The sequence below is a fragment of the Engystomops pustulosus genome, chromosome 5 (assembly GCF_040894005.1).
Source record: "Engystomops pustulosus chromosome 5, aEngPut4.maternal, whole genome shotgun sequence".
NCBI lineage: Eukaryota > Metazoa > Chordata > Amphibia > Anura > Leptodactylidae > Engystomops > Engystomops pustulosus.
Window position 1 is genome coordinate 153259563 of NC_092415.1, and position 26811 is coordinate 153286373.

A 26811-nucleotide genomic window follows, 5' to 3' on the forward strand; every position below is an offset into this window, starting at 1 on the left:
GTGTGTGCTGTGTGTAGTGTAGTGGAGTGTGTGCTGTGTGTAGTGTAGTGGAGTGTGTGCTGTGTGTAGTGTAGTGGAGTGTGTGCTGTGTGTAGTGTAGTGGAGTGTGTGCTGTGTGTGCGTGTAGTGTGTGCTGTGTTCTGTGTGTGTGCGTGTAGTGTGTGCTGTGTTCTGTGTGTGTGCGTGTAGTGTGTGTGCGTGTAGTGTCGTGTGCGCTGTGCGCTGTGTATTACCGAAATTTTCATACTCCTCCTCGGGTAAAAATACTCCTCAAAAATGGTGAGAGGAGTATTTTTACCCTTCTGGAAAAATGTTAGTGCGACCTCTGATAAACAGTAAAAATCACAGACACATTAGGTATCGCCGCGTCCCAAAATGCCCGATCTATCAAAATATAAAAACGGTTACGGCCGGCGGTGACCTCCGAGACGGGAAATGGCGCCCAAATGTCCGAAATGCGACTTTTACACCTTTTTACATCACATAAAAAATGGAATAAAAAATTATCAAAATGTCGCACAGACCTCAAAATGGTAGCAATGAGAACGTCAGCTCATTTCACAAAAAATTACACCTCACACAGCTCTGTGCGCCAAAATATGAAAACGTTATTAGCTTCAGAAGATGGCAAAAAAATTTCAGCTTCACAGTACATGGCATGTTAAAATAAATAACATTACGGGAAAGTAAAATTTGTTACGCACAAAACAAGCCCTCACATAGGTCTGTACACGTAAAAATGAAAAAGTTATGGATTTTTGAAGGTGGAGAGCGAGAAATGAGCGAAAAAACCCTGCGTCCTTAAGGGGTTAAGAGTTATTATTCACAACTTGGAGCCATTGCCAAGAAATAGCATTGCTCAAGACATTATCTGGCCTATCACAGTGACAGGTTTAATGAGAAAAAGCCATGTGACATGTTCCCTTTTAAACCTTTACACCATTTCTACTTACTTTGTCAAATCCTAACTCACACATAGAGCGAGATGCATGCTGAAAAGCCTCCATTTGCTCTTGCTCATCATGAACATCCCATAAAACATCCCCAAAGTCATCATCTTCTTGAACTGCTGGATCATCTTTGGTATCAGGGTCAGAGATCTCAACACCCAACAAATCCTGCCAAGAAAAAAAATGCAATTACCAGGACATTGCAAGTCCATTCCTTAACATTTCAAGTTAACTTTGGCTACGGTAATTTAAAACTATTTTTTATTATGCCGGATAGAACATTGAACATTACAGATCTAAACTCAATGATAAGCATCCTTCATGATGTTCTACCAATAGACTTAAAGAGGTTATCTAGCACCAAAATCATTAAATTAAAACCTTATTAATCACTTATTAATCTAAATATTTTAGACTTCAGTGATATAAAAACATTACAAAAAAAACTTAATACACAATAAACAGTCAAGCATAAAATACCCCCCCCCCCCTACCCAGAGCCCAAACACACACCTGCAAGTTCCTTATTATTAAGTGCAATGACAAAAGGAATAAAAGACCTGCGGTACCGTTCCTTGCTCATTTTCATCTGCACATATCTGCCAAAAAACTGGCTTTTCCTAGCCTTCACAGTCTCAAACAAGGGATGGGCTGGGTTGTTGGTAATGCCCTTAAATTTGGTCAGTATCCTTCTGTCAAGGAGATATTAATTGTGAATGTATAAGATGGGGTTAACTATAGGGTAATTACAAACTTTGTTTAAATATTTGGCATCTATTGAAGCGTCCAGGCAGCTTTTATGACATCCTGGAGCTTTAACAGCCTGATAACCTCTGAACTGAAGACTGGTCTGTTCAGACCCCAAAGGACATTTGGTCTCCCCCCCCCCCCTCCTTCTGCATCAGGATTTGGAAACAAAGAACTGTTTAAATATTCCTGGACTCTCCCCCCTCATTAACACTTTGCCCAATCGTGAATGACCCTCTGGACTAATTAATGAATGGGAGGTTCTGAAATCTGAACCAAACTGAGAAGTTATAAAACAATATGAAATCCAAGAATTGGTGTTCACATTTTGGGGGCTGCTTGACAAGCTGAATGTGTCCCTTATTTCTCCCACCTCCAGGGATCAGGATTTACTTTAAGTTTGTAAGTTTCTGTTATTTTGCTCCCTTTTTATTTTATAACTGTTTTGCCGTGTTGTGTGTCATTTTATTTTGTAATTCTTTTGTTTTTAATATCTTTTTTATGCACTGATCAACTTTTTGTAATTAAAGCTTTTCACTTTAATTTTGGTCCCTGTATGCTCTGCGAACTCATAGCCTTGTGAAGTGTGGTGAACTGTGTGACTGCTGGAGTGCCGAGTGTGCATGTCTAGTGGTGTGACAAAGTGACTGCTTGAGAAGCAAGAGTTGATGTAGAGTGGGATACTTATTGGTCCCAGTATAAATGCAATAAGTGGTGGCAGCGGGTCTGGTTCTGGTGCTGGAGCTGTATGAGGTGTGATTTATGCTCAATTTGTGTCCTGAGTGAAAGGTGAGCGCAAGTTTGAGTAGGCTAAATTAACCCGTACAGTTGCACCCCACGTCACGTGACGAGGCGGCGGCGTCCTCGCCGTGACAAATTGGTGGCAGCGGTGGGATAAATTCATTTTTGTCAGAGCATTAAGTGTTGGGATTAAGTAACTAACCCCTGCACTTAAGGACTAGAGGAATCCTTGCGAGGAGTACCCTAGTTTTACACGGACCAAATCAGTGCTGTTCTAAGACACACGTGCAAACAGTTTCCCTTCCCCGTTTTTCTTTTCTATCTTTTATTTGGCAACGGTTGCACTCAGTGATGGCAACCATCTACAAGAGACAGAGCAAGGAGGCTCTAGTCCACCTCTGTGAGCAGAGAGGTATCGACCCGGCTGACAAGTCCAAAGAGCTGCTGGTTTGTGCTTTGATGGAGCAAGATGCAGAGCAAGGATCTGGCACGGCTCAAGGGAGCCAAGATATGGACATTAATCCTGGAAGAGTTTCCCCTGAGGCTACCCACAGCAGGAGCCCTCAGGAAGGCATGGATGTGTCTCTACAAATGGCCCTACAGCAGCTAGGTGAATGTGACCCTAGCCTGCGCCTGCAGCTTATCCTTCAATTTAATCAGGCGGCCGCAGCGCGAGAGGAGAGAGCAGCGCGAGAGAAGGAGAGAGCAGCAGCAGAGAGAGAGGAGAGAGCAGCCGCAGAGAGAGAGGAGAGAGCAGCCGCAGAGAGAGAGGAGAGAGCAGCCGCAGAGAGAGAGGAGAGAGCAGCCGCAGAGCGCCAGGCTGATAGAGAATTCAGGCTGGAAATGGCGCGTATTGAAAGGGGTATCAATTCTGTGCAACCCCAATCCCAAGATGTAGACCCCAAAAGACCTCGTCAAGAACGTTTTCCAGTACTGGACAAGGATGGGGACTTGGACATTTTTCTGCGATCGTTTGAGAAGACCTGCAGACAATACCATCTGCCCCGTGAGCAGTGGGCACAGTATTTAAGCCCAGGGCTAAGAGGCAAAGCCCTGGAAGTATTTGCTGACCTTCCTCTTGAGCTTGATGAGGACTATGATGCTATAAAAGCTGCTTTGATTAAAAAGTACAACCTAACTCCAGAGGTGTACCGCAAGAAGTTCCGGAGTGTAAAGCGAGAAACAACTGAGAGCTACGCTGATACAGTAGGCAACTTACGGACTACCTTTCTACAGTGGACCCGAGGACTTTCTGTCAACAGCCGTGAGGACCTGGAGGATCTCATGATAAAAGATCAGTTTCTGCACATTTGTCCTGTGGATGTACGACAGTTTGTTTGTGACAGGGAGCCTAAAACTGCGGATGAAGCTGCGCAGATTGCAGACTCCTATACCGCCAACCGGATGCCTGAAGCAAAGAGGGAAACTTCCCCCCAAAGGTCCACCAGCTGGAAGGAGAAACAAGCCAGGACAACATCACAGCCTTCTGTCTCCAAAGTGGGTGAGAACCTTACACTGAGGGAGTCTATAAATCAGGGGGATATGCGCAAATGTTTTAATTGTAACAAAGTGGGTCATCTGAGGTCTGCGTGCCCAGAGAGAGGGGCAACTGTCTACTCTACAGTACCAGTAGTCATGCTGCTTTCTGGTGATATGGACAAGTTACAGCACCATATGCAGACTGTGATAGTGGGTGATAGAGTCACCCAGGGATTAAGAGACTCAGGGGCAAGTTATTCTTTAGTTCGCCCTGAGGTTATAAACCCTGAGGACATCATTCCAGAAAAGACTTTGCCTGTGAAGGGGATAACCGGATGCCATCCAGGAGTGCCCGTTGCCAAGGTTTTTATGGACTGGGGTTCTGGTAGAGGTATCAGACAAGTGGGAGTGTCACAAGAATTGCCTGTGGATGTATTGTTGGGAAATGATTTGGGAAAAATGACAACTGTGTATGTGCCTGATGTACAACAATCATATGAGAAAATGGGCAGAAGCCCAAGGGGACTGGTTTGGGAAGGAGGACAGGATAGCAAGAGCAAGGCTATGCCTGCTCCAGAACCAGAGGTGTCCCAGTATGAGGAAGCTACGGGGGAGGGGGTGGTGAACGGGCCCCCAGAGATAACCCTACAGTCAGCAGATATGGTGAAGGGTGTGAGAGGCTGCCAAGATGGAGTCTCTGAATCTGCACATCAAAGCTCTAAGGTCCTGAGTGTGGATCTGGTGGAGGCCATTACTCAAGGAGAGGTCCTAGAGCAGACAAGAGGTGTCAAGATGAGTAAGGCTCAGAGCATGAGCCACAAAGATGCCTCTACTCAGACTGGGGAGATGCAGTGTGTCTATGAGCCAAAGACACCGTGTACACTAGAACCAGTGCTGATAGAGGAGACTGGGGTCCACAGTGAGGTCGGGTTCCCAGTGATGAGTGTTGCCAGTGCAGTTTTGGGGAGCAATCAGAAAGGGGAGCAGGGGCATAGGGACTCTCAGGAGAGCGTTCAGTCAGTGGTCCAACCTAAGCCCTGTAGTATAAATGATAAAGAGAGGGACTCTAATAGCTGTATAGTGGGAAAACCAAAACACAATGTAACTGGGTACAGTAGTCCTACACTTAACTCCATTGGCATTTCATCCAGCAGTGAGAGGGTTAACCATTTCACACTTGGGAGAGGGGACACAGAACTTAGTGTTTCTGCAGCACAAAGCCATAAAGTCAGCAGGGGGTCCCAGCACAGAAGTGTTCAAGTGACCAGGGGAGATAGTACTTGGCCTTATACACAGGACACAGGACCAGATGGTTGATGTGCCCAGGTAATCACATCTTATGGCAATGATTTTTATGGTACTGAACTTCTGCTATGTATTATTGGTAATTGGCTTGGGAAAATTCTGCATCAGGATTTGGAAACAAAGAACTGTTTAAATATTCCTGGACTCTCCCCCCTCATTAACACTTTGCCCAATCGTGAATGACCCTCTGGACTAATTAATGAATGGGAGGTTCTGAAATCTGAACCAAACTGAGAAGTTATAAAACAATATGAAATCCAAGAATTGGTGTTCACATTTTGGGGGCTGCTTGACAAGCTGAATGTGTCCCTTATTTCTCCCACCTCCAGGGATCAGGATTTACTTTAAGTTTGTAAGTTTCTGTTATTTTGCTCCCTTTTTATTTTATAACTGTTTTGCCGTGTTGTGTGTCATTTTATTTTGTAATTCTTTTGTTTTTAATATCTTTTTTATGCACTGATCAACTTTTTGTAATTAAAGCTTTTCACTTTAATTTTGGTCCCTGTATGCTCTGCGAACTCATAGCCTTGTGAAGTGTGGTGAACTGTGTGACTGCTGGAGTGCCGAGTGTGCATGTCTAGTGGTGTGACAAAGTGACTGCTTGAGAAGCAAGAGTTGATGTAGAGTGGGATACTTATTGGTCCCAGTATAAATGCAATAAGTGGTGGCAGCGGGTCTGGTTCTGGTGCTGGAGCTGTATGAGGTGTGATTTATGCTCAATTTGTGTCCTGAGTGAAAGGTGAGCGCAAGTTTGAGTAGGCTAAATTAACCCGTACAGTTGCACCCCACGTCACGTGACGAGGCGGCGGCGTCTTTCGCCGTGACACCTTCTTTTAGTCACACTGGTAAAGCATTCAAGTTTACCACCCACAACATTATGGGCCCTTCTGATCACTTTATCCAATTTTCCCTAATACTCATTCCGCTTCCAAAACAGACCGTACAGTAATAGATAGCACCGGCCACAACTGCACATCAAACACATCAAAACCCCCTCAACTTGCACAAGAAGAATAATGGGGACAAACCTTTTTTGTACAACTTTTCAGAATTAAATTTCCAATAATTTCCAATTAAAATCTGTATCCAAATCTAAATAAAGATATTTAGAAGTTGCAACCTTCTCTACTTCAATTCCATTTATAAGAACTGGTCTAACAGTCGGCACCTTCCATCCAAAATTCATAACAATCTCTTTGGTTTGTTTTCGAATGTAAATAAAACTTATTCGTTTTACTTCATATCACAAAATCATTTAAAAGGTAAAATAAAAAGGGTGACAAAACTGTGACCTGCGGTACTCCCACAGTGCTGACCACTGTTTCAAATGCCCGTACAAACCAATGACTTATCCCAATAACAAGAGCAGTGCCTGTAATGAGCAAGGACAGTCGTGATGCAGTCCACTTTCTGCAGTGATGTTGCTGTTCTATATAAGTTATTATTAGATTTGGGACAGGAAAACCGCTTTTAATTTCACACATTTGTGTAGAAAATTCATGCAGGCCACAAAAATATTTATGTGTAAAATGCAGCGGTCATTCTCCATAAATATCGTGAAATTGATACTTTTTACCAACCTGATACTAAAAAGTTGTTTTATTCATCCCTTACAGTTACCCCTCTAGTGATAGACTTACATAAACCAACATACCTGTTTTATAATTTGCTCTACATGACAGTAGGTTGTATATGCCCCTTCCTCAGGTTCGCCATTGTGCTCAATGATCTGAAAATACAGACAAACATCATATTTTAGAAGCTGTCAGTCAGTAATAATACATGGCATTATTTATTTTTCGCTTGAATGTTGATGGTAAGACAACGGCCGTCTACAATTGATTCAAGAAAACTGATAACCATCGAACATGTTCTTTATATCAGTTCTGAACCCCATTTCTTACCTTAGTTTTATTTGCTTTATTAGGATCCTCTTCCACAAGCTGCTGGATGCAGTCGGATCCTCCAGGACCATCATCTATTTTGTAATAAATAATCCTTGGCTTGGCCTCTGTATTTTTCAGGAATGCTTCCTTACAGTCTTCCCAGAGAGAGCTGCATTGTACGCTACAAACAAGGGTTAAAAGAAATAGAGAGACAATTTCCAGGGAACCAATTATAAAAATCCAAAGTAATCTGCAAGCGGCCTGATATAGAGCAGGAAGAAAAAAGATAAATTTATACCCGTATATACTCGAGTACAAGATGACCCGAGTATAAGCCGAGACCCCTAATTTTGACACAAAAAAAACTGGAAAAACCTATTGACTTGTGTATAAGCTGAGGGTGGGAAATGCATTGCCCCCCCAGTATATAGCCTGCCAGCCCCCTGGAGTATATAGCCAGCCAGCCCCATCAAGTATATAGCCTGCCAACCCCATCAAGTATATAGAATGCCAAACCCCTCAAGTATATAACCTGCCAGCCCACTGGAGTATATAGGCTGCCTGCCCCCTCAAGTATATAGCCTGCCTGCCTGCCCCCTCGAGTATATAGCCTGCCAGCCCTTCCCGGTCCGTTGCAGGCCCATGACGTCAGCCGAAAGCTGACATCATAGTGTGTGCCGATGCGGCTGACGTCACGAAGACTGTGACGGACCAGGACCCAATGTCAGGGACACGATGGATGCCGGGGAGCGTCAGAAAGTGAGTTCACTTTTTTTTTTTTTTTTAAATTGACTCGAGTATAAGCCGAGTTAGGGGTTTTCACCACTTTTTTTGTGCTGAAAAACTAGGCTTATACTCGAGTATATATGGTAATTAGAGTTGAGCTGACTTGATGTCCACATTCGGGTTTGGCCACCCGAACCGGACTTTTTGCCAGATTGGCAAATGAACACTCCTAGCTACTAGCCATGTCTATAATAGGCCAGGAGAACTTTCACAGGGACTAAAAAGAAATTTGCTCCAAAATATACCTCTTATATACAAATTCGACTTAACCCACCTTTTTCAACGGGTACAGGCAGTCTCTGGGTTACATACAAGGTAGGTTTTTTAGGTGTGTTCTTAAGTTGAATTTGTATGTCGGAACTATGAATATTATAGAATTGTAGCTCCAGACAAATTTTTGTTTGGCCCAGTGACTATTGGATTTTCAAAATGTTGTGCTTTTATGGGAACATGGATTATCAATAAAACACCTTACAGCTGACTGTAGCCAAGGACTAAAGTAAAGCCTCCAGAAATATTCGGGTTGCCTGTAAGTCGGGTGTCCTTAAGTCAGGGACCTCCCTCCTCTATTAACAAGTTTCCATAGAGCCCTTATACCACAAGGGCATCCATCTTTTATCCCAAAAAATATCTCCTCACAAGTCGATTCCCTACCTGGTAACAAGGCAGAGAATCCAGCGAGTTGGGAGGAAGTGGGAGGGGAGTGTCCTCCACACCTCATCAGTAATCCCCCACACCGGCCTGTATTCGGGGTCACTCCACTCCAGCGCGCCATACACAAACTCTGTAGCGAGTTATGTATCACACAGAGAAGAGAGATTTTTTTTTGGATAAAAGAAGGGTGCCCATGTGGAATAAGGGCTCTATGAGAACCTGTCAATACCATTTTTTATTAAAAAGGTAGTGACAGGTTCCCTTTAAGGGACTGTCTGTATATGTTTCTCCTAATGGCTTATTAGTGAATTACACAGACTGGACAGTGATAGAGTTATTCTTAGTCACAGATATTCAGAACCTTACCTGCTGAAGGAGGACGACATGAATAATATCACCAGTGAACTTTTCTCAATTTCCCACTTGCGCACAGCAGTGTAATAGTTCTCACATTCCTCAGGAAATTGGACCACTTGAAAAAAGTAGCCCAATGTTTCACACATCTTCTGAAGCTTTGGCGAGTATTCCTACAAGACCACAAGCAGAGAGAATCATTTGTGGTTCAGGGTAACATTTCTATAACTTCTTATGTATACTCACCCTTAGAAAGACCTCCACCTCAGTCTGGGTATGCTTTGTGTTCATTAGGTAGCAGCGCACAGTATTGCTCCACAGAGACTGAGAGAAGAGAGGTGTGACCTGTAACAGGCTGGCCACCGCGGCATCCCAGTCATCTGTATAGTGAAGGAATGGAGATCAGACATCGTATTCAGTACACATCTCTATCATTAAATGCTGAAGTAGTCATCACAAAACACAAAGTCTATTGTGGGGGAGGGATTCTGGCTTCCATGTTTTTGCATGTACAGGTGCTCTCCGAATTAAGGACACCCGACTTACAGACGACCCCATAGTTACAGACGGACCTATCTGCGCACTATGACCTCCGGTGAAGCTCTCTGGATGCTTTACTTCAGTCCCAGACTGCAATGATCAGCTGTAAGGAGTTTGTGTTTAATCATATTTATCAAGTGAAACATTTCTTTTTTAAAGATAAATAAAAATTGTCAAATTTACCTGGAAGGATTAGAAGAGGTGTAACATCACAGTACATTACAGTTAATAAACTTGGGACACCCTGAAGTTAAAGCAGTCTTCGGCCAAATAGTCAAAGTGAGAAGGTTCCAGCAAACACTTCCTGTCTGTCTGCGCTGGAACCTTTTCACTTTGACTTTTCGTTGCTTCTGTCTTGGGTGCCCGGGACCCGGGTTATCGGACTGCTATCGGGTGGAGTAGCTGAGCTCACCTGCATATTTGCTTCAGTCTTCAGCCAAATGGCCTTTAAAAAGTCACATAATAAATCTACACTCCAAAAGTGTTTACAGCCAGCAAAAGTAAATTGTAACTATTCAAGATGAAGCTCATTTACCTCGATTTACATTTGCAAATGGTCCCTCGACATCAATCGAACTGTGAGCAAACTCTGGGCCCCGAAAAGACTGCTGGAGCTGCATCATACTGCCCATGGAAGGCTCACTGCCCAAGGCTCCACTGGTCCAGTAGTCGCACTGTGTTCCGGGGACTTCAAAATTGTATACATGCAAAAAATGCAAACAAATATTATTAACCATTTTCAGAAATGTCAAAGAACCATTTGTCTCTGCATTGCCTCTGCCCATTCCAACTCTTCGTATTTATGGATTTTCCTGTGCAGTTCAAAGAATACTACTCCTTTATTCTTTGGGTCAGTACAATCACATATTTGTGTATTTTTTTCCCCCAATTCCAGGGATGTGTGTAATTTGGACGGTTATTTATTTACTTTTTTAATTTAACTTATTTTACTTATTTTTTTAGGCCCCCTCGTGGTACTTGAACCCTAAGGGGTCTGATCATGGATACAATCTACACTGTATAGCAGTTCAATGGATCTGTGATATTTTCTTCTATAACAGTTATGGGTTTCAAAGAAAAAAAATCCAACTGCACCAGATGTGAAAAGGATTCAAAGAGATGCCGAGGCTGAGAGAAGCCTCCGCAGTTCTACTGATATAAAATAAACCATAAACCTCGGTATAATGTGGCTGTAATAAGAATCGTCGACGGACCTATATCACAGCTATATGAAGGCAGCCTAGAAGGTGAACAATGTTTACTAAGTAATAGATGATCAGGTGTGAGGGGTGAGTGCAGAGGTCACTGCACACTCCCTGCATGTGTCACCCATAAAGCCTGATGTTGAACAACTATACAGTGAGGGGATATGGTATACTTATAGGTTACTTCAAGGGATAATTACCTGTTACTTCAAGGGATAATTACCTGTCACTTCTGTGTCATTATCATCAGAATCAGATTCACCAGGGTCAAACACTTGTATTCCCTGGGCTTGTAATCTCTGAAATTTGGCCTCAAGATCTCTTTTGGCTCTGAGTAAATCTTGAATCTCTTTTTCTTTTGTTTCTCTAAAGATCTGTTAAGATTTATTACAAACAGCTTATAGTTACAATATAGATAAAGACAATAAGATATATTCATACTACATGGTGCAGAGAACCGGAGTATCTGTGCACTATTGGTCGCAACAAATCCGGCCTTTATAGAAGAGTGGTAAGATGAAAGCCATTTCTGAAAGAAAGCCAAGCTGTTTGCAAAAAGTTATGTACAGAAGGCATATAGTAGAAGATGCTCTGATCAGATGAGATCAACATTAAACTATTTGGCCTGAATGCCAACCTCTATGTGTGGAGAAAAGCCAACACTTTCCATCACCCTGAGAACACCATCCTCACCATAGAGAATCGGGGTGGCAGAATCATGCTGCTAGGATGCCAAGATTTCCAGGATTTGCTCCTAAAGTTTACCAGTAGGTAAAATACAACTAGGTTTCAAATACCCAAAGCTACATGTAGATCCATAGCCTTCATCTACCCCTTCATCTACCCCCAGGATGAAAGTCTGTATGTAAATGAGCCTGAGGGGCTCCAGGCTCCATTAACATCATTTGCATACAGTCCTTCATCCTGGTGGTAGATGCCCTTTAATAAAATATTGACATTTAAATAAGATCTTTTGAAGTATTTAAGTAAAATAGGCCAATACAGAAACTGTCACCTTGTAAAGCAAATGTTTAAGTTTAAGCCGGGTGTTGTGTTACTGCACCCATGTTGGTAAACTACATGGACATCATTAGGACTCAATACTCTGCAGACTATTGCTCACCTTAAACTGTCGTTTCACCTTATCTCTGTCATGTTCAAATGTAGCAGCTCTCTCCATAGCCTGGTATTTGGCTTCCACCGCACTCTCCTTCTCCCTTAGGATCTTTTGGTATGTTTTCTGAAGTGCCTAATACAGAAAGTCAATTTTATTAGAAACAAATGTATAGCTTTCTCCAATAAACCAACACTCAATGAACTTACATAACAAAAAAAAAAATGCATTTTAGTCACCGCCAAACAAACCCCAAAGATCACTAGTGTCAAGATGTAAAGCAGTTGCCAGTTGAATATTACAGATATGTAATATTACTCATATATCTGGCAGTCCTAAATGTACACACTGGCGTCGTAGCTTGGTCTGGGTTTGATGTATTTGATGCGATTGGAGGCTACTCCGTATATATATTTTTTCAATAAAAACTATAATATATACAGTATATAAAACAAGAATACATTTGACATGTTCAATACATGCAGTCCAAACCTAAAGGGGTTGTCCAGTCACAGTAAATGAGCCCCTATCCAGAGGATGGGGGAAACTTGTGGTGGGGGTCCAATGGATCATGAGAAAAGGAATCCGTAGCACCAGTCCATAAATACTGAACACTCCATTTACGGTCTATGGAATCGACTGAGAAAGCAGACTATGGCATGCACCACTGTCTACTCTGTTCATTTGGGGTGCAACAGACCCCTGTCCTCATAATCCCTGGGGGTCCCATCCCTAAGACCTCGACCATTTAGAAAGTTATCCTATATCCTCCTTTTAACTGCGTTGGTGTCCTTGGGAGGCTGAACGATTGAAAGTTGTCAATGAACAAGGAGAAATAAATTACTACTTAAATTGCTGTGCTGGCACTTTGCAATAAATAAGTGGCTTTTGGTTGAAGTTTGGGCACTGAGGCTCTAAAAGGTTCGCCATCACTGCTAAATCCTGTCAATAACTTGTTGTGACTGGACAACATCTTTAAGGCATATAACTGTATAATTTATGTGGCTGATGCAGCCAATCACTGGCCTCAGTAGTCAAATGTTTTATATACCCGCATCATGTGACCGATTTCAGAGACCAGTGGAGACTGGAGTGGTAAGAATAAGTGGATAGGTTGGTATATTTTAGTATTTTACACAGTTTTCTGCCTTTTTTAGATCTTGGAACCTTAGTGGATTTCAGTTTTTGTTAACAGGGAATAAAGAACAGAACAAACAAAAATATGGTTTGGGTTTAAAAAATTATATTAAGCATAAAAATGTGACTTAATGGTTAGTAGAAGGGAAGTAGATCACATGGGTGAATTCACATCACCAGTGGTTTAATCCACAATGAAACATTTCAGCTAATGTACAGTAAGCCTTTACAAATCCCTACAGCATGTATTCTTATTCCTGCATTGTTGGGGACATTGATGGGCCATGTTGTAATTTAGAAAAGGTAGAGAAGAAATCCCCCCATCATCGCATGAAATTGCCAAGTGCTTTACACACCTGTAACTCTGCTCTAAGTCGCTTATTCTCTTCATCCAGTTTCACCTCTTTCTTCTGCATAGATGTAATTTCATTATTCTTGCTAACACGAAATATCTCGTATTCCTTCTTAAGCCTTTCATATTCAGCAGCATATTCCAGGTCCACTGATGCAGTGGATTTAAAACTGGCGCCGATAACCCTGGGTCCACGTCTGAAGGAGCTGCGGAGAAGACGCGCCTTTGGCTTCACTTCGACTGGAATCTCACAAGCTTCTCCTCCCCCTCCACCATATGTATCTTCAATCACCTCTCCAGGGTTCACCAGGGAAGATGCAGTTCCCATTGCGTCACGTCTGAGTATTGCTGCTAACTCACCATCTCAGGGCATTCTGAAAAACTATATTGGGCTAAATAAACAAAACACTAAAGCAACATACAAATCACATGCACTAAGGGATGTCACATCAAGACAGCTGCTGTACAACTCATATTCTAGTAGGGTACAATGACATCACTTAAGGGGGTCTTGGCCATTTTTTACAACACTTTTCCATGGATGTTATCAGGCATTGGGAAACCCCAAATGTGTCAAAGATTAAGGGATCCCTAGTGTGGAAATTAATATTCTAATGGATAGTCATGACGGAGAATGAAGAAGTGTCACCTGCTAAATTACACAATTACAGAGTGGGTGGTGTATGAGCAGTCCTACACTCGGACGCACATTATGCCCTTCGTCATAGATAACAATACAAAGAATGAAGTGGATTTTAAATCTTAACACAGATATCACGTGATGATTACGTCATAAAAATGGCATGATCACGACCAGTCATGTGTGTCTGTGACCTCACTACAGCAAGATGAACATATAATTGGAGGTATTTGATTTAGAGTATTACAGATTACATCGTATACATGCCTATATATCAAGACAATGCATTTTACCCACAACAAGGTAGGTCATATGTTGTAGTTGCCACCAAAATAATAAAAGAGACATCATCCAATCGGAATTGTGACTAATCACACAGGTGTATAGTTATACAAGATTAAAAGAAAAAAGTGCCAAATAAAAATAAGAACAATTGTATGTAACTATACATTTGTGTCACAATTAAGATTGAATGATGTCTCATTTATTATTTTGGTGGCAACTACAACATATGACTTAACTTGCTGTGGGTAAAATGCATTTTCTTTATATATAGGCATGTATACTATGTAATCCGTATACTCTAAATCGGACCACATGTTCATCTTGCTGTAGTTTGGTCACAGACACACATGACTGGTTGTGTTCATGCCCCTTTTTGTGATGTAATCATCACGTGATAGCTGTATCAAGATTTAAAGTGCACACCATTCTACGCGTTGGATGATGACGATGTCCATGTTTTAAAATGCTGAAATAAAGGGTGTTCCTCGTGGTTGGAGCTGGACATTATTTTCTTGTGTTATAGAATCAAAGCCATCATGAAGTCACCAACTGCCTTCGCAAGCAACGTACTGGACCAGGCTGCAATGCGTGGAAGTGGAAGCGTGTATATATCATCAGGCGGTGAACCAAGAGGTGCTCCAGTGATGTGCAGGATGGTGCACCTCTGGCTCATCTGCATATTTTTATAAAGACTCTTTTTAAGAATAATCTGGCTGTTCTCGGACATAAGAAAAATGTTACCATCCCCTAGTTAAAAGAACTAGCAAGTAGGTTTGGGCAGTCTACCATCAGTCTAAGGCTACATTCACACAAACGTGTGTCCGTCTCCATAGAGATGCACATGGAGAAAGATAGGATATGTCTTTCCCCCACCTATTGTTGTCTATGGGGGACATATGAACATCTGCAAGCTCGCAGCGGTACATGCATCCCCCATACGTCCATATGAATGAGCCCTAAGTACACAGGGCATAACACACATATGTAATACAGTAGGTGTCTTGTTGTCTGACAGCAGATAATAGTAGACACATAATAGGGGAACGGTACGGATTTTACATTGGAGCCCTCAGGCACCAACACCAGGAGCCTCCATCCCAGATCCCATCACATTTGACAGAAAAATTATTTTTTTGTGACATTTCTCTGGCTCAGCAGCTTGGCAGAAGGTGATGCACTCAGTTTAGAAGTAGTATGGGCGGCAGATCCTGCGCTACTGCAGGAGTGAACACAGCCAAAGTGATTGAAAGGTTTAAGGTCACATGACCAACAAGGGACTGTACCCAAACTGCTGTCGGTTTCCATTGGCAACCAGTGCGATTCTGAAACAAGTAGTTACATATTTGGACAAGAATTCAGTAAGTCATTGAGAAACAGCAAAGTATCTGCCAAGAGGCTCAACTTCTCCTCCTCTGCATTGTACACATGTATAAGAGGTTCTCCCTGTACCTAGTAATCACTGACATCTATGGGAAACAACAAGAAGAAGAACTCACTGTTAGGTTGCCACGGAGAAGATTTGGCTCTTATCAACAGTAACGGAGATTATCAGCATTGCTTCTGAACAATAAAGTTTATTGAGTAAGGAAAAAAAATACACAAGCAGCAAATCAGCGTCACGTACCATAAGGAGGCGGAGTTAGAAGGGAGGGCTTCCGGTTGGTTGCTAGGGAGCTGCATGAGCGGCCTTGGTAACCGTGATCAGGGACAGAAGATCGGGGATTCCGTAGACGGATTATTCCGTGACATTCATATCAGGAATGGCTGCGCTGCAGATCAAGGATGGGGAGTACACCGCCACCATCTATAAACTGGTGAGAGGCGATACTGCATGCTGGGACGCGGCGTGTCCATTGTATACGAGGCCTTCTCCGTCTCGGTCCTTCCCGGATGATAAATGCTGTTTAACCTATAAACAGCGCCAGTTTAGTCCTCTGGTTCAGTCTGGTATTGCAGCCTGAAACCGCAGACCCCGCTCACTAAGAATGTGCCCAAAAAAGGCAAATGTCATCAAAATGTTTTCATTTTATTTTTTGTAGAAATTAAGTTTTTTTATGTGCATTATGTAGCAGTGAGGCCTGTGGTCAGTGACAGCAATGCTCCCAGGCTTGGTGAGGTACAGGGCACTGCATTCTGCAGGCAAACTATGAATGTGATCACGCCTGGGCTATAAATTACTGTTTAGATCAATCTGTGAGTGTTGGCTTCTCATATAGTAGTTTTACACAGATTCTGAAACCTTAAGCCATTTCATAGAGAAACCCAAACTCTGTGATTTCACCGGGAGTTATTGATGGACTTTTTTTTAAATTGGTAAAACAATTTAATAGACATCCTGTAATATCTCGTACCAAAACAGTGCCAAGCAGTATCCGACTGCGGGCCACCAGATAAAGTCATTCTGTAGGCCTACTCTTCATTCACCTCTACAAAAGTGACTCATTTCTTTCATATTGGGTTGATATTTGCGGTCCTTCTGTGTGACTATCTGTGCCCATCAGAGGATTCTCTGGTACTATAATAGATTACAGTATTCCAACCCTGGTATCAGGTAAGGGCACATGGATTAACCTGATTTCATTGCGATGCTTGGAAGTACCAGGCTCCACCAGAGAAAGACAGATATTTCATGTCCGCAATGTGGTTTTTGAGCAACATGTTTATATTTTCAGTCCACCGAGACGTGACCTAAGTTGTCTCCTTCCCTCATGGATAGGAACCCCGTTTAATTGTAATTTTGAAAATGACTTCTATGGCGCCTGATTCCTGTTTTATTATGAGATAATGTTATAACTCTGTAATGTGTTATTTTATATGTATATGTTACCCATAATCTCTATAGTGCTGCATTATAAGATGGCACTATAAAAATAAAGATAAACATTATATGTTTATAAGTGATATTTTAATGTACAGAACATGTGTGGCATCATTGAAACAATATTAATGAAAACACTGTGGGGCACATTTATCACAGCTTGTATGCCTGAAAATAGGCGTACATGCTGTGATTTTTGCGTAGATTCTAGAAATGGAGAACTTTACCCACTGTATGCCAGGTGGGCCTGGAGGGTGCAATGCTGCCCCACTCCTGCACTCTGTCTATAGCCTGCGCCTGTTCAGGCGGCAAAGGCTATGGCGCTATTCTACGCAAGGTCAGACCTGGCACGGAAGTGTTCCGGCGGCGCAGCCAGAGCCTCCTGATAGATCTAGTGAGTGCCAGGGGATGCGACCAGCATTATACACTGGCGTAATTAGTGCCAGAGTATGATAAATGTGGCCCTATACAGTACATTTCAGTGATATTGGTTACATATGCAGCTCACCCTTCCAGACTGATCTGGAAGGAATGAAGGCCTCCCAGAGCCACAATCCAGAAGTAATGGGGGTCATTTACTAAGGGCTACGGAAATATTTCTTGCATATAACTTTGTTTTCAATTGATTTTATGTGTCCATCAGTTCATAGGGGGCATTCTCTGGCTGGTTCTGCTTTAGGCTTCATCGCAAGTTCATATGTCATGCTAGTCTGTAATTTATAACAGCAAAAATAGTGCAGCAACCTGCATAATTTGTGACGCTATAAATAATGGAAACATGAGGGGAGGGACACTTTTGTACATGTTATCCTATGGGGGACAAAAGATAAAGTTAAAACTTGCCATTCATTTTTATTACTTAGTTTCCATCATACTTCCGTACAACATCTTGGAATATTAGCACTGATGTAAACTGTTCCTCACGCTAACTAACACAAAATAAAGTTTGCGTGTGTGTTCTCACATTTCTGTATAATGGATGAAAAAGTTATAAGAGTTTTGCCCAGGGGAAAAAAGAGAAGTAGGATATAAATGATAGTAAATGGCGTACATTTATCTCTGGTGTAGCAGATCTATACTCATGTTTATATACTGTACTGTACTGTAATAGTCTGGATGTCTCTATGGTGGAATATTGAACTGTGGGAGAAATATTGATGAGATAATGCTTTGTCTATAAACTTGAAACATGAAGGAGAATAAATAATTCTCTACAGCTTAGTGTGAAACAGGTTTTTATACTGTTGCACTGATGAGGCTTTATACTATTACGCTGAAATTCAGCACAACATATAAAAGGAATGAACCAGATCTATAAAAGTGGCTTTTTATTTTTCAGGAGTATTTAAGAAGTGTGTTGCGGCTGCACTGTGGCCAAAATAATGTGCACCTAAAGGGGCGTGTAAGGGCTTAGTTGGAGTTTGTGACACAACGGAATTGTGGCGCAGGCTGTGGCCCAGATTTATCATTAGTGAACCAAACTGCACTAAGTCTTCAATAATCTGGTGCACTCGGTTTAACAAGTGTGCACCACAATTACGTCGGGACTTTCAACATAAATGTGGTGGTCGGTGTGAATCCTTACCGGAACGCTCCTTCAGGTGCTCTGTGTCCGCCGCAACACAAAACTGGAACAAACCCATCAAAAATACATGTGCAAGCAGTTTATAAATCTGTATGTTAATGGTTAATGAAGACCGTGCACCCATTTGTGATGCAAACTACAGATTGCACTACTTTGATAAATCTGGGTCAATGAGTTCAGTTGGCTGATGTTGGGGTCATGTTCACAAATCAATGGTCAGTAGACTGTCTCCTCTCCTTTTTTATTACCTATAGAAATGTACGAGTAGTTATCCAAGTAGGTGTTACAATTTGGGGAAATTCCTTGCACAATTTGATACAGTCCAATACAAGTAGATACTAGAATAAGAATATACACTACATCAAATAGACAATGGGTGAGAATTTATTAATTTATGCCTTTTTTCAGATAAAAGAAGGAAGATATGCAGAAGCTGTGCAGATACTCAGTATGGAACTGCAGAAACAATATCGGGTAATGTTATACTGTACATATATATACACTCACCGGCCACTTTATTAGGTACACCTGTCCAACTGCTCGTTAACACTTAATTTCTAATCAGCCAATCACATGGCGGCAACTCAGTGCATTTAGGCATGTAGAAATGGTCAAGACAATCTCCTGCAGTTCAAACCGAGCATCAGTATGGGGAAGAAAGGTGATTTGAGTGCCTTTGAACGTGGCATGGTTGTTGGTGCCAGAAGGGCTGGTCTGAGTATTTCAGAAACTGCTGATCTACTGGGATTTTCACGCACAACCATCTCTAGGGTTTACAGAGAATGGTCCGAAAAAGAAAAAACATCCAGTGAGCGGCAGTTCTGTGGGCGGAAATGCCTTGTTGATGCCAGAGATCAGAGGAGAATGGGCAGACTGGTTCGAGCTGATAGAAAGGCAACAGTGACTCAAATCGCCACCCGTTACAACCAAGGTAGGCAGAAGAGCATCTCTGAACGCACAGTACGTTGAACTTTGAGGCAGATGGGCTACAGCAGCAGAAGACCACACCGGTTGCCACTCTTTTCAGCTAAGAACAGGAAACTGAGGCTACAATTTGCACAAGCTCATCGAAATTGGACAGTAGAAGATTGGAAAAACGTTGCCTGGTCTGATGAGTCTCGATTTCTGCTGCGACGACATTCGGATGGTAGGGTCAGAATTTGGCGTCAACAACATGAAAGCATGGATCCATCCTGCCTTGTATCAATGGTTCAGGCTGGTGGTGGTGGTGTCATGGTGTGGGGAATATTTTCTTGGTACTCTTTGGGCCCTTTGGTACCAATTGAGCATCGTTGCAATGCCACAGCCTACCTGAGTATTGTTGCTGACCATGTCCATCCCTTTATGACCACAATGTACCCAACATCTGATGGCTACTTACAGCAGGATAATGCGCCATGTCATAAAGCTGGAATCATCTCAGACTGGTTTCTTGAACATGACAATGAGTTCACTGTACTCAAATGGCCTCCACAGTCACCAGATCTCAATCCAATAGAGCATCTTTGGGATGTGGTGGAACGGGAGATTCGCATCATGGATGTGTAGCCGACAAATCTGCGGCAACTGTGTGATGCCATCATGTCAATATGGACCAAAATCTCTGAGGAATGCTTCCAGCACCTTGTTGAATCTATGCCACGAAGAATTGAGGCAGTTCTGAAGGCAAAAGGGGGTCCAACCCGTTACTAGCATGGTGTACCTAATAAAGTGGCCGGTGAGTGTATATTCTGCTTGTATATTTGCATTTTTTAACCAAAACTACATGTATTTAAAGAGACAGGGATACAGGCGGTCCCCAACTTACAGACGACCCCTAGTTAAAGACGGACCCCTCTTCCCACCGTGACCTTTGGTGAAGCTCTCTGGATGCTTTACTATAGTCCCAGACTGCAATGATCAGCTGTAAGGTGTCTGTAATGATGCTTTATTGATAATCCTTGGTCCCATTACAGCAAAAAATTTTGAAACTCCAATTATCAATAGGGCAAAAAAAAAAAATTTGTCTGGAATTACAATTATAAAATATAATGTTTCGACTTACATACAAATTCAACTTAAGAACAAACCTTTGGAACCTATCTTGTATGTAACCCGGGCCTGTAACTGCCAAATTCAACTTAAGAACAAACCTTTGGAACCTATCTTGTATGTAACCCGGGCCTGTAACTGCCAAATTCAACTTAAGAACAAACCTTTGGAACCTATGTTGTATGTAACCCGGGCATGTAACTGCCTGTATACTGCTTCTTCTACCACTCTCTATATGAAACTTTTTACTCTTTACTCCAGCACCATTTTCCTTTGCAAAGTGCTGGTGCCTTATAAGTCAGGTCCATTTATCAGACAATGCCTAAATCTCATGGGCCAAAGCTCACAGTCCAAGACAGAGGAAACAGGGTATACTAGAGGGATTAAAACTTTGAAACCCCCTTCCATTATGACGAACCATTATGTATCCAATTTTATCTCTGTGTTAGCAATCAGGGATATATCTTAGTTTACAATAACGTGTCCATTCAAGCAAAATAATAAGGTTTCACTTAGTAGCAAAAGATATTGCAATTTACAGTATGTAAGAAGCATGTAAAATATGTAATGTGTCTTATGTGGTAGATAGTGTTTCTGATGCATTGCTCCCAACCGTCCCGATTTTGACGGGACTTTCCCGTTTTTCTTACCTCTGCCCCACGTCACGGGCAGCTATGAGATTGTCACGGATTCTCCCCCCAGGTCCCGCTGTGTCCCGGCGCTGTGTCCCCATAGTAAATACTTTGAAAGTCTGAACGCACAGTACAGAACGGCTTCTACAGACATCGGGAGGGAATCCTTTTCAGAGAAGTGTTGGCTTTAGCGGAGAGCAGGGACCACGTCATCAGCTTCAGATCAGCATCTGTCCATATATGGTCACTGCATCTCCTAGGGTTCCCCAGAGCAGACATCGGGCAGGGAATCCTTTTCAGAGAAGTGTCGGACCAGGGACCACGTAATCAGGTCAGATCAGTATCTCTCCATATATGGTCTCCTCTAGGGCTTCCCCAGACACAAGCTCTTTATATAATTAAATTAAATAAAGTTTTGGCCAGGCTGAGATTCGAACCTGGGACCTTCTGCACTGTAGACAGGAGCTTAACTAACTGAGCTATAAGCCCAGTGATACTAATCAAAGGATTTCTGGTAACTAAGAAGTGTTATCTGCCATTTACACTGTGACACAGACTAATGCACTGATATATAGAGAGGGATCTTCTCAGAGATTATTATTGTAATTATTGAGACTATTATTATTATTATAAATTTTATTATTATGGAGATGATTATTAATAATAGTAAAAATAATAATAATCATCTCAATAATAATAATAATAATCTCCATAATAATAATAATAGTCTCAATAATTACAATAATCTCTGAGAAGATCCCTCCCTATATACCAAGGCAGTAAATCTGTGTCACAGTGTAACAGTAGTCATAGTTCTTAGGTAATCAAAAACAAACAAAAAAGGAACAGAATAGCGGGGGAGAACAGGGTGTAATGTAATGTAGGTGTGGGTATACGAACTCCGCACCTAAAGGCCTAGTGGCACCACCTCAGTATATGCAAATGTGGTCAAATGACCTCAAATAATAGCTACAAATCCAATGGTATTCCCTCGACGGGGAAAAGGAGGAAAGACAACTACGAACAAATCATGGAAATACAATAAATCTTTAATGAAAAAATGTATAAAAAAAAAACATTAAATGTAAAAACATAAGATGCGTACAGGATGGTGAAACACAGAAAAATTACAATCGGCAGCAGCAGCATAGGGAACACAGCAGAGAATTCTACTTGGTGTGAATATATATCGGGACTGGAGATGATGTATGGTACTAAGGATGTCTATTACATGTGCTGAGGTGCAAAGACATGCCAAGTTGGCACCTTAGGAACATAGTGAGGCATCCAGTATGCTATAACTACCAGTCCTTACCGTTAAAACAGGTGTGGTGTTGCCAATGGCTGTGCCGGCTGCAATGCCCCGACGCGCGTTTCAGCTCCTGCTGAGCCTTCGTCTGACCCCAGACGAAGGCTCAGCAGGAGCCGAAACGCGCGTCGGGGCATTGCAGCCGGCACAGCCATTGGCAACACCACACCTGTTTTAACGGTAAGGACTGGTAGTTATAGCATACTGGATGCCTCACTATGTTCCTAAGGTGCCAACTTGGCATGTCTTTGCACCTCAGCACATGTAATAGACATCCTTAGTACCATACATCATCTCCAGTCCCGATATATATTCACACCAAGTAGAATTCTCTACTGTGTTCCCTATGCTGCTGCTGCCGATTGTAATTTTTCTGTGTTTCACCATCCTGTACGCATCTTATGTTTTTACATTTAATGTTTTTTTTTTTTATACATTTTTTCATTAAAGATTTATTGTATTTCCATGATTTGTTCATAGTTGTCTTTCCTCCTTTTCCCAGTCGAGGGAATACCATTGGATTTATAGTTCTTAGGTACCAAAATTCTACACCTTGTTAATCACTGAGGTTATAGCTCAGTTGGTTGGGGCACTGTGTCATTATTGTATATGTACACTGCAGGTTCTGGGTTCAAATCCCAATGATGGCGTGCCGCCATTTTGTCCCTCTTTCCCTTTCACAAATGTTGGGAGGTATGCTGATGTATGTATGTTGTTATACTGTCTTTCAGTCTAGGGCTGGCCTGTCTCTGCTGGGATACTGTTATTATCAGATGCAAGACTTTGTCAATGCGGCAGATTGCTATGAACAGCTCACACAGATAAACCCTGAAGTTGAGGAGTACAAACTATATTATGCCCAGTCCTTATACAAGGCGTGTATGTACCCAGAGGCCATGAAAGCCACTTTTCTCTTGGACAGTCCTGCATATCAGAGTAAGGTAAGGGTGCTATACCTCTACATGACTTTTATACTTTATGTTCCTGCTGTAACCACCTTCAACTGCGCAAAAAAGTATTTCTTACGTACCCTCAATGCAATTTTACTTTTTGACTATTGTGCACCTCAAGGTCTCTAGAATTGCAGTTTAGTAAAGTTTCCACTAACCACACTCATGAGATGTCGGTAGCTAGGGGTTTAGCATAGGGGAGGGGCAAGCCCACCCAAGTGCCCTCCCCAACCCAAGTGTAGCAGTATTCCACTGTACAGTGACCATTTAGTGGTAGATACTGGTTCTCCTCAGCCCTCCCTATTAATATTCACAGGACATATTGTAGTGACATACAGAAGAATTTGTTAAAGAGAACCTGTTAGGTGGATTTGGGACACTAAACCGCCCACAGGTCCTTATGGGACGTTTATAATTAGATGAGGCACATAAGACTCGCATATGGAGCTCTTGGTGCCTCCTCTCTTAATGAAGCTGAACACGCCTACAGTTCTTGTGCGGTGAAGCCAGTGTATACTAACAGCAGCACTGAGACTTCCAAACTAAGGTAAGTATAAACATTTTTTTTGCAATGCAGTCGCAAACGGTTTTACAGGGCAATTTGCAACTCTAAGCCACCAGTCTATGAGGACCTGTGGGTGGTTTACTGTCCCAAATCCATCTGACTGCTTCCTCTTTAAGTTCACAACAAGATATATTCTTTACACTTTCATCTTACAGTCCTGCCCATGATAACAGATAAGAAAGGAAACTTCAATTTATAGCCATATACCTGGCTTTATCATTACTAGTATGCAGGATAGGGGTAGTAGTACTAATAAGTGCCCATGTATGCAGGATATGGGTAGTAGTACTTAGCTGTGCTCATATATACAGGATATGGGTAGTAGTACTTAGCTGTGCTCATATATACAGGATATGGGTAGTAGTACTTAGCTGTGCTCCTATATACAGGATATGGGTAGTAGTACTTAGCTGTGCCCATATATACAGGATAGGAGTAGTAATACTTTGATGTGTCCATATATACGTGATAGGAGTAGTAGTAGTGAGTTGTGCCCATTTATAAAGTGACTGCAGAGAAGCCTGGAGCTCGGTATATATCTGGTGTTGGCCGGATAAGCAACGTGAGGAGGACATAGGATGGATTAGTAAAGAGAGTTGACATTTCATGCAGTTACCAAATATGATAGGCTTGACTAAAAAGAAAGGTTTTAAGAGTTTGAAAATTTGGGGGGTGGGTATTACTCTGAGAGTCTGCGGAAGGGAATTCCAGAAAATTGGTGCGGCTTGGGAGAAGTCCTGGAGGCATGCATGAGAGGCTTTTAAAATTGTGCATTCATTCATTAACACCCATAAGGTCCAGAACCCCTCAGGTTAATATGCATAATTTGAAAAGCCTTTTAAAAAAAACAAAAACAAAGAAAAGCAGATCCTACCAGAGGGGGCACACACCAGTTTGTCAGTGTGCTTGGTTTGCAATCCTTAATTCTGGTGATAGATATCCTTTAAAGGGGTATTCTCACCTGGGCATTCACATTTAATTTAATTTATTTGCCATATACATACATTTCTTCAATTGGATGTTATTAAAAAAATTAACCTGAGTGAAGAAAATTTCCCATAAATGTAGCCATGTTGTCCCTTAGAAACCAGATCGCTTCCATGGATACGACCACACTTCACCTGGGTAGCAGGGGCCAGACATGTGCTATTAAGTCCTGCCTGACCACATGGATTAAGAATTCATTACCACGGGATGGCTGTGGGACAAGCAATAACTCCAGGACATTTCATATGAAAAATCAATTTGTTTCTTTGTGCAATCACTCAAGCAGTGGTGGTGGTAGTAACCAAGGACTAGAATCTTGTTTGAAGGACAAAATTATTACAGTTATGGGAAAGTTTTTTCACACAGGTATATATATTTTAACAAGATCCAATCGAAGTAAATGTATGTATACAGTAAATGAGTTAAATTAAATGTCATCACCCGTTTAGAATACCCCTTTAAGTGTGCATCAAGGGGCATAGTCAGACTTTGGGACCACTGTATAACCTACTACTACGGTATGTGTAACCTAATCGTATGTTGGCCATATTTAACATACTGAAAAGTTGCCGTCTAGGCCCCATAACAGAGCACAGCATGTGAGAAAGTGCTCCCCACATAAAACATGGCTGTGTATAACTGTGATTATGTCTTTTTATTATTTTCTTTTAGGTGTTAAAATTACAAGCTTGCATTAAATATGGAGAAGAAGAGCTGTCAGGAGCAAAGGTACGAATTACATGGTCTCTTACATGGTAGCTCCTGATACTGAGCCCTGTAGCTGTAAGACGACCTTTCATTGCCAGCTTCAACTCTTCTGACATGATCTATTTCTTAGAGTCTGGTAGAACAGATACCTTCTGAAGATCCGGATAGTGAAATTAACTTGGGTTGTTTACTGTACAAAGAAGGACAATATGAAGAAGCCTGCAAAAAATTCCTCACTGCCATGCAAGTTGTTGGATATAAACAAGGTAAGAAAAAAAAAATAGAAAATGTTCTAATCTTATCCAGACTTAATGATAAACACCCTCTAGAAGTAGACACCAGCACATAATATAAAGGTAACTGGCTTTCATTGAACACCTTAAAAAAATCTTATGGTCCTAATATACTACACAAACCTCGATAGACATTATTAGAATAGTTGGAAGGATCAGCTAATTTTTGCTCTTTCCTTCTGCGACCATCATAATTGCATAGAAATATATAGGTTTTCTAAACTGCACCATATGACACGGCTAAAGAAGTTTTCAACACCATTATGCTTTTTAAAATAAGCTGCCATTTTCAGTCTCCCATTGGTGTAATTAAAACGGTGCAGAATCCTCATGGAATCATCACCAAAATTTTTACTTCACTATTGAGAAAAAAAATCCTTACCTACCTGAACAGGTGATTGCTGGCGGTCTGACTGGGTGGATCAGGAAATGGAACGCCGCAAGTTCCCCATAGCTGCCCAATAGTGAATATTACATCTGGTTTCAGTGGTTCTGTAATCCAGCCAATAAGTCTCAAACAAGTTAATTGTGTTCAGAACAAACTGGCCCTGTACTGGACTATTAGGAGAGCTAACAGAGCTACCAATAACAGAAATCCTAATTAACATAGTGGTCCCTTGTTCTTCCATACCCCATTGATAATGTAGCTATGCACTATCCTGGGAAAAGAGGATACATTGCTGGAAAAAAAAATCCTTTAATGTTGCTCTTGCCAGGCAAGCAGACAAGAAATGTTGTACATTTGTGTTATATCAACT

The 26811-nt window shown here is 41.8% G+C and overlaps 3 protein-coding genes across 6 annotated transcripts in view; 2 read left to right on the forward strand and 1 right to left on the reverse strand.

Moving 5' to 3' along the window:
- Nucleotides 1–15766, reverse strand: part of NPHP3 (nephrocystin 3) — a 42984-nt gene extending 27218 nt beyond the window's left edge. The window contains exons 1-10 of one of the 3 annotated variants that reach the window (XM_072153459.1): nucleotides 15672–15766; nucleotides 13255–13632; nucleotides 11771–11896; nucleotides 10871–11021; nucleotides 9978–10130; nucleotides 9149–9282; nucleotides 8915–9075; nucleotides 7127–7289; nucleotides 6877–6951; nucleotides 954–1118 (exon numbers count right to left, since the gene is read on the reverse strand). In XM_072153459.1, coding sequence (XP_072009560.1) covers nucleotides 954–1118; nucleotides 6877–6951; nucleotides 7127–7289; nucleotides 8915–9075; nucleotides 9149–9282; nucleotides 9978–10130; nucleotides 10871–11021; nucleotides 11771–11896; nucleotides 13255–13578 — 1452 coding nt within the window. In that variant the 5' untranslated portion in view covers nucleotides 13579–13632; nucleotides 15672–15766. Of the gene's footprint in view, nucleotides 1–953; nucleotides 1119–6876; nucleotides 6952–7126; nucleotides 7290–8914; nucleotides 9076–9148; nucleotides 9283–9977; nucleotides 10131–10870; nucleotides 11022–11770; nucleotides 11897–13254; nucleotides 13643–15671 lie in introns of all 3 variants that reach the window. The other 2 variants (XM_072153460.1, XM_072153461.1) reach the window with 2 other exon arrangements.
- Nucleotides 1856–6239, forward strand: LOC140133905 (uncharacterized). The gene is made up of 2 exons (XM_072154594.1): nucleotides 1856–4587; nucleotides 6160–6239. Exons 1-2 carry the CDS (start codon nucleotides 2790–2792, stop codon nucleotides 6237–6239), a joined length of 1878 nt encoding a protein of 625 aa, XP_072010695.1. The 5' UTR covers nucleotides 1856–2789.
- Nucleotides 15767–15804: 38 nt separating the features above from the next.
- LOC140133361 (intraflagellar transport protein 70A) overlaps nucleotides 15805–26811 on the forward strand; it is a 34827-nt gene continuing 23820 nt past the window's right edge. Inside the window, exons 1-5 of one of the 2 annotated variants that reach the window (XM_072153462.1) lie at nucleotides 15805–15989; nucleotides 18987–19052; nucleotides 23282–23491; nucleotides 25725–25781; nucleotides 25891–26026. In XM_072153462.1, coding sequence (XP_072009563.1) covers nucleotides 15936–15989; nucleotides 18987–19052; nucleotides 23282–23491; nucleotides 25725–25781; nucleotides 25891–26026 — 523 coding nt within the window. In that variant the 5' untranslated portion in view covers nucleotides 15805–15935. The remainder of the gene's footprint in view (nucleotides 15990–18986; nucleotides 19053–23281; nucleotides 23492–25724; nucleotides 25782–25890; nucleotides 26027–26811) is intronic. The other variant, XM_072153463.1, reaches the window with a different exon arrangement.

Bases quoted from the DNA above. Each gene is read 5' to 3' on its own strand.
- LOC140133905 (XM_072154594.1), top strand. From the start codon at position 2,790: ATGGCAACCATCTACAAGAGACAGAGCAAGGAGGCTCTAGTCCACCTC. The intron at 4,588-6,159 runs GTGTGAGAGGCT...CTTCCAAAACAG, and splicing joins GTCAGCAGATATGGTGAAGG to ACCGTACAGTAATAGATAGC.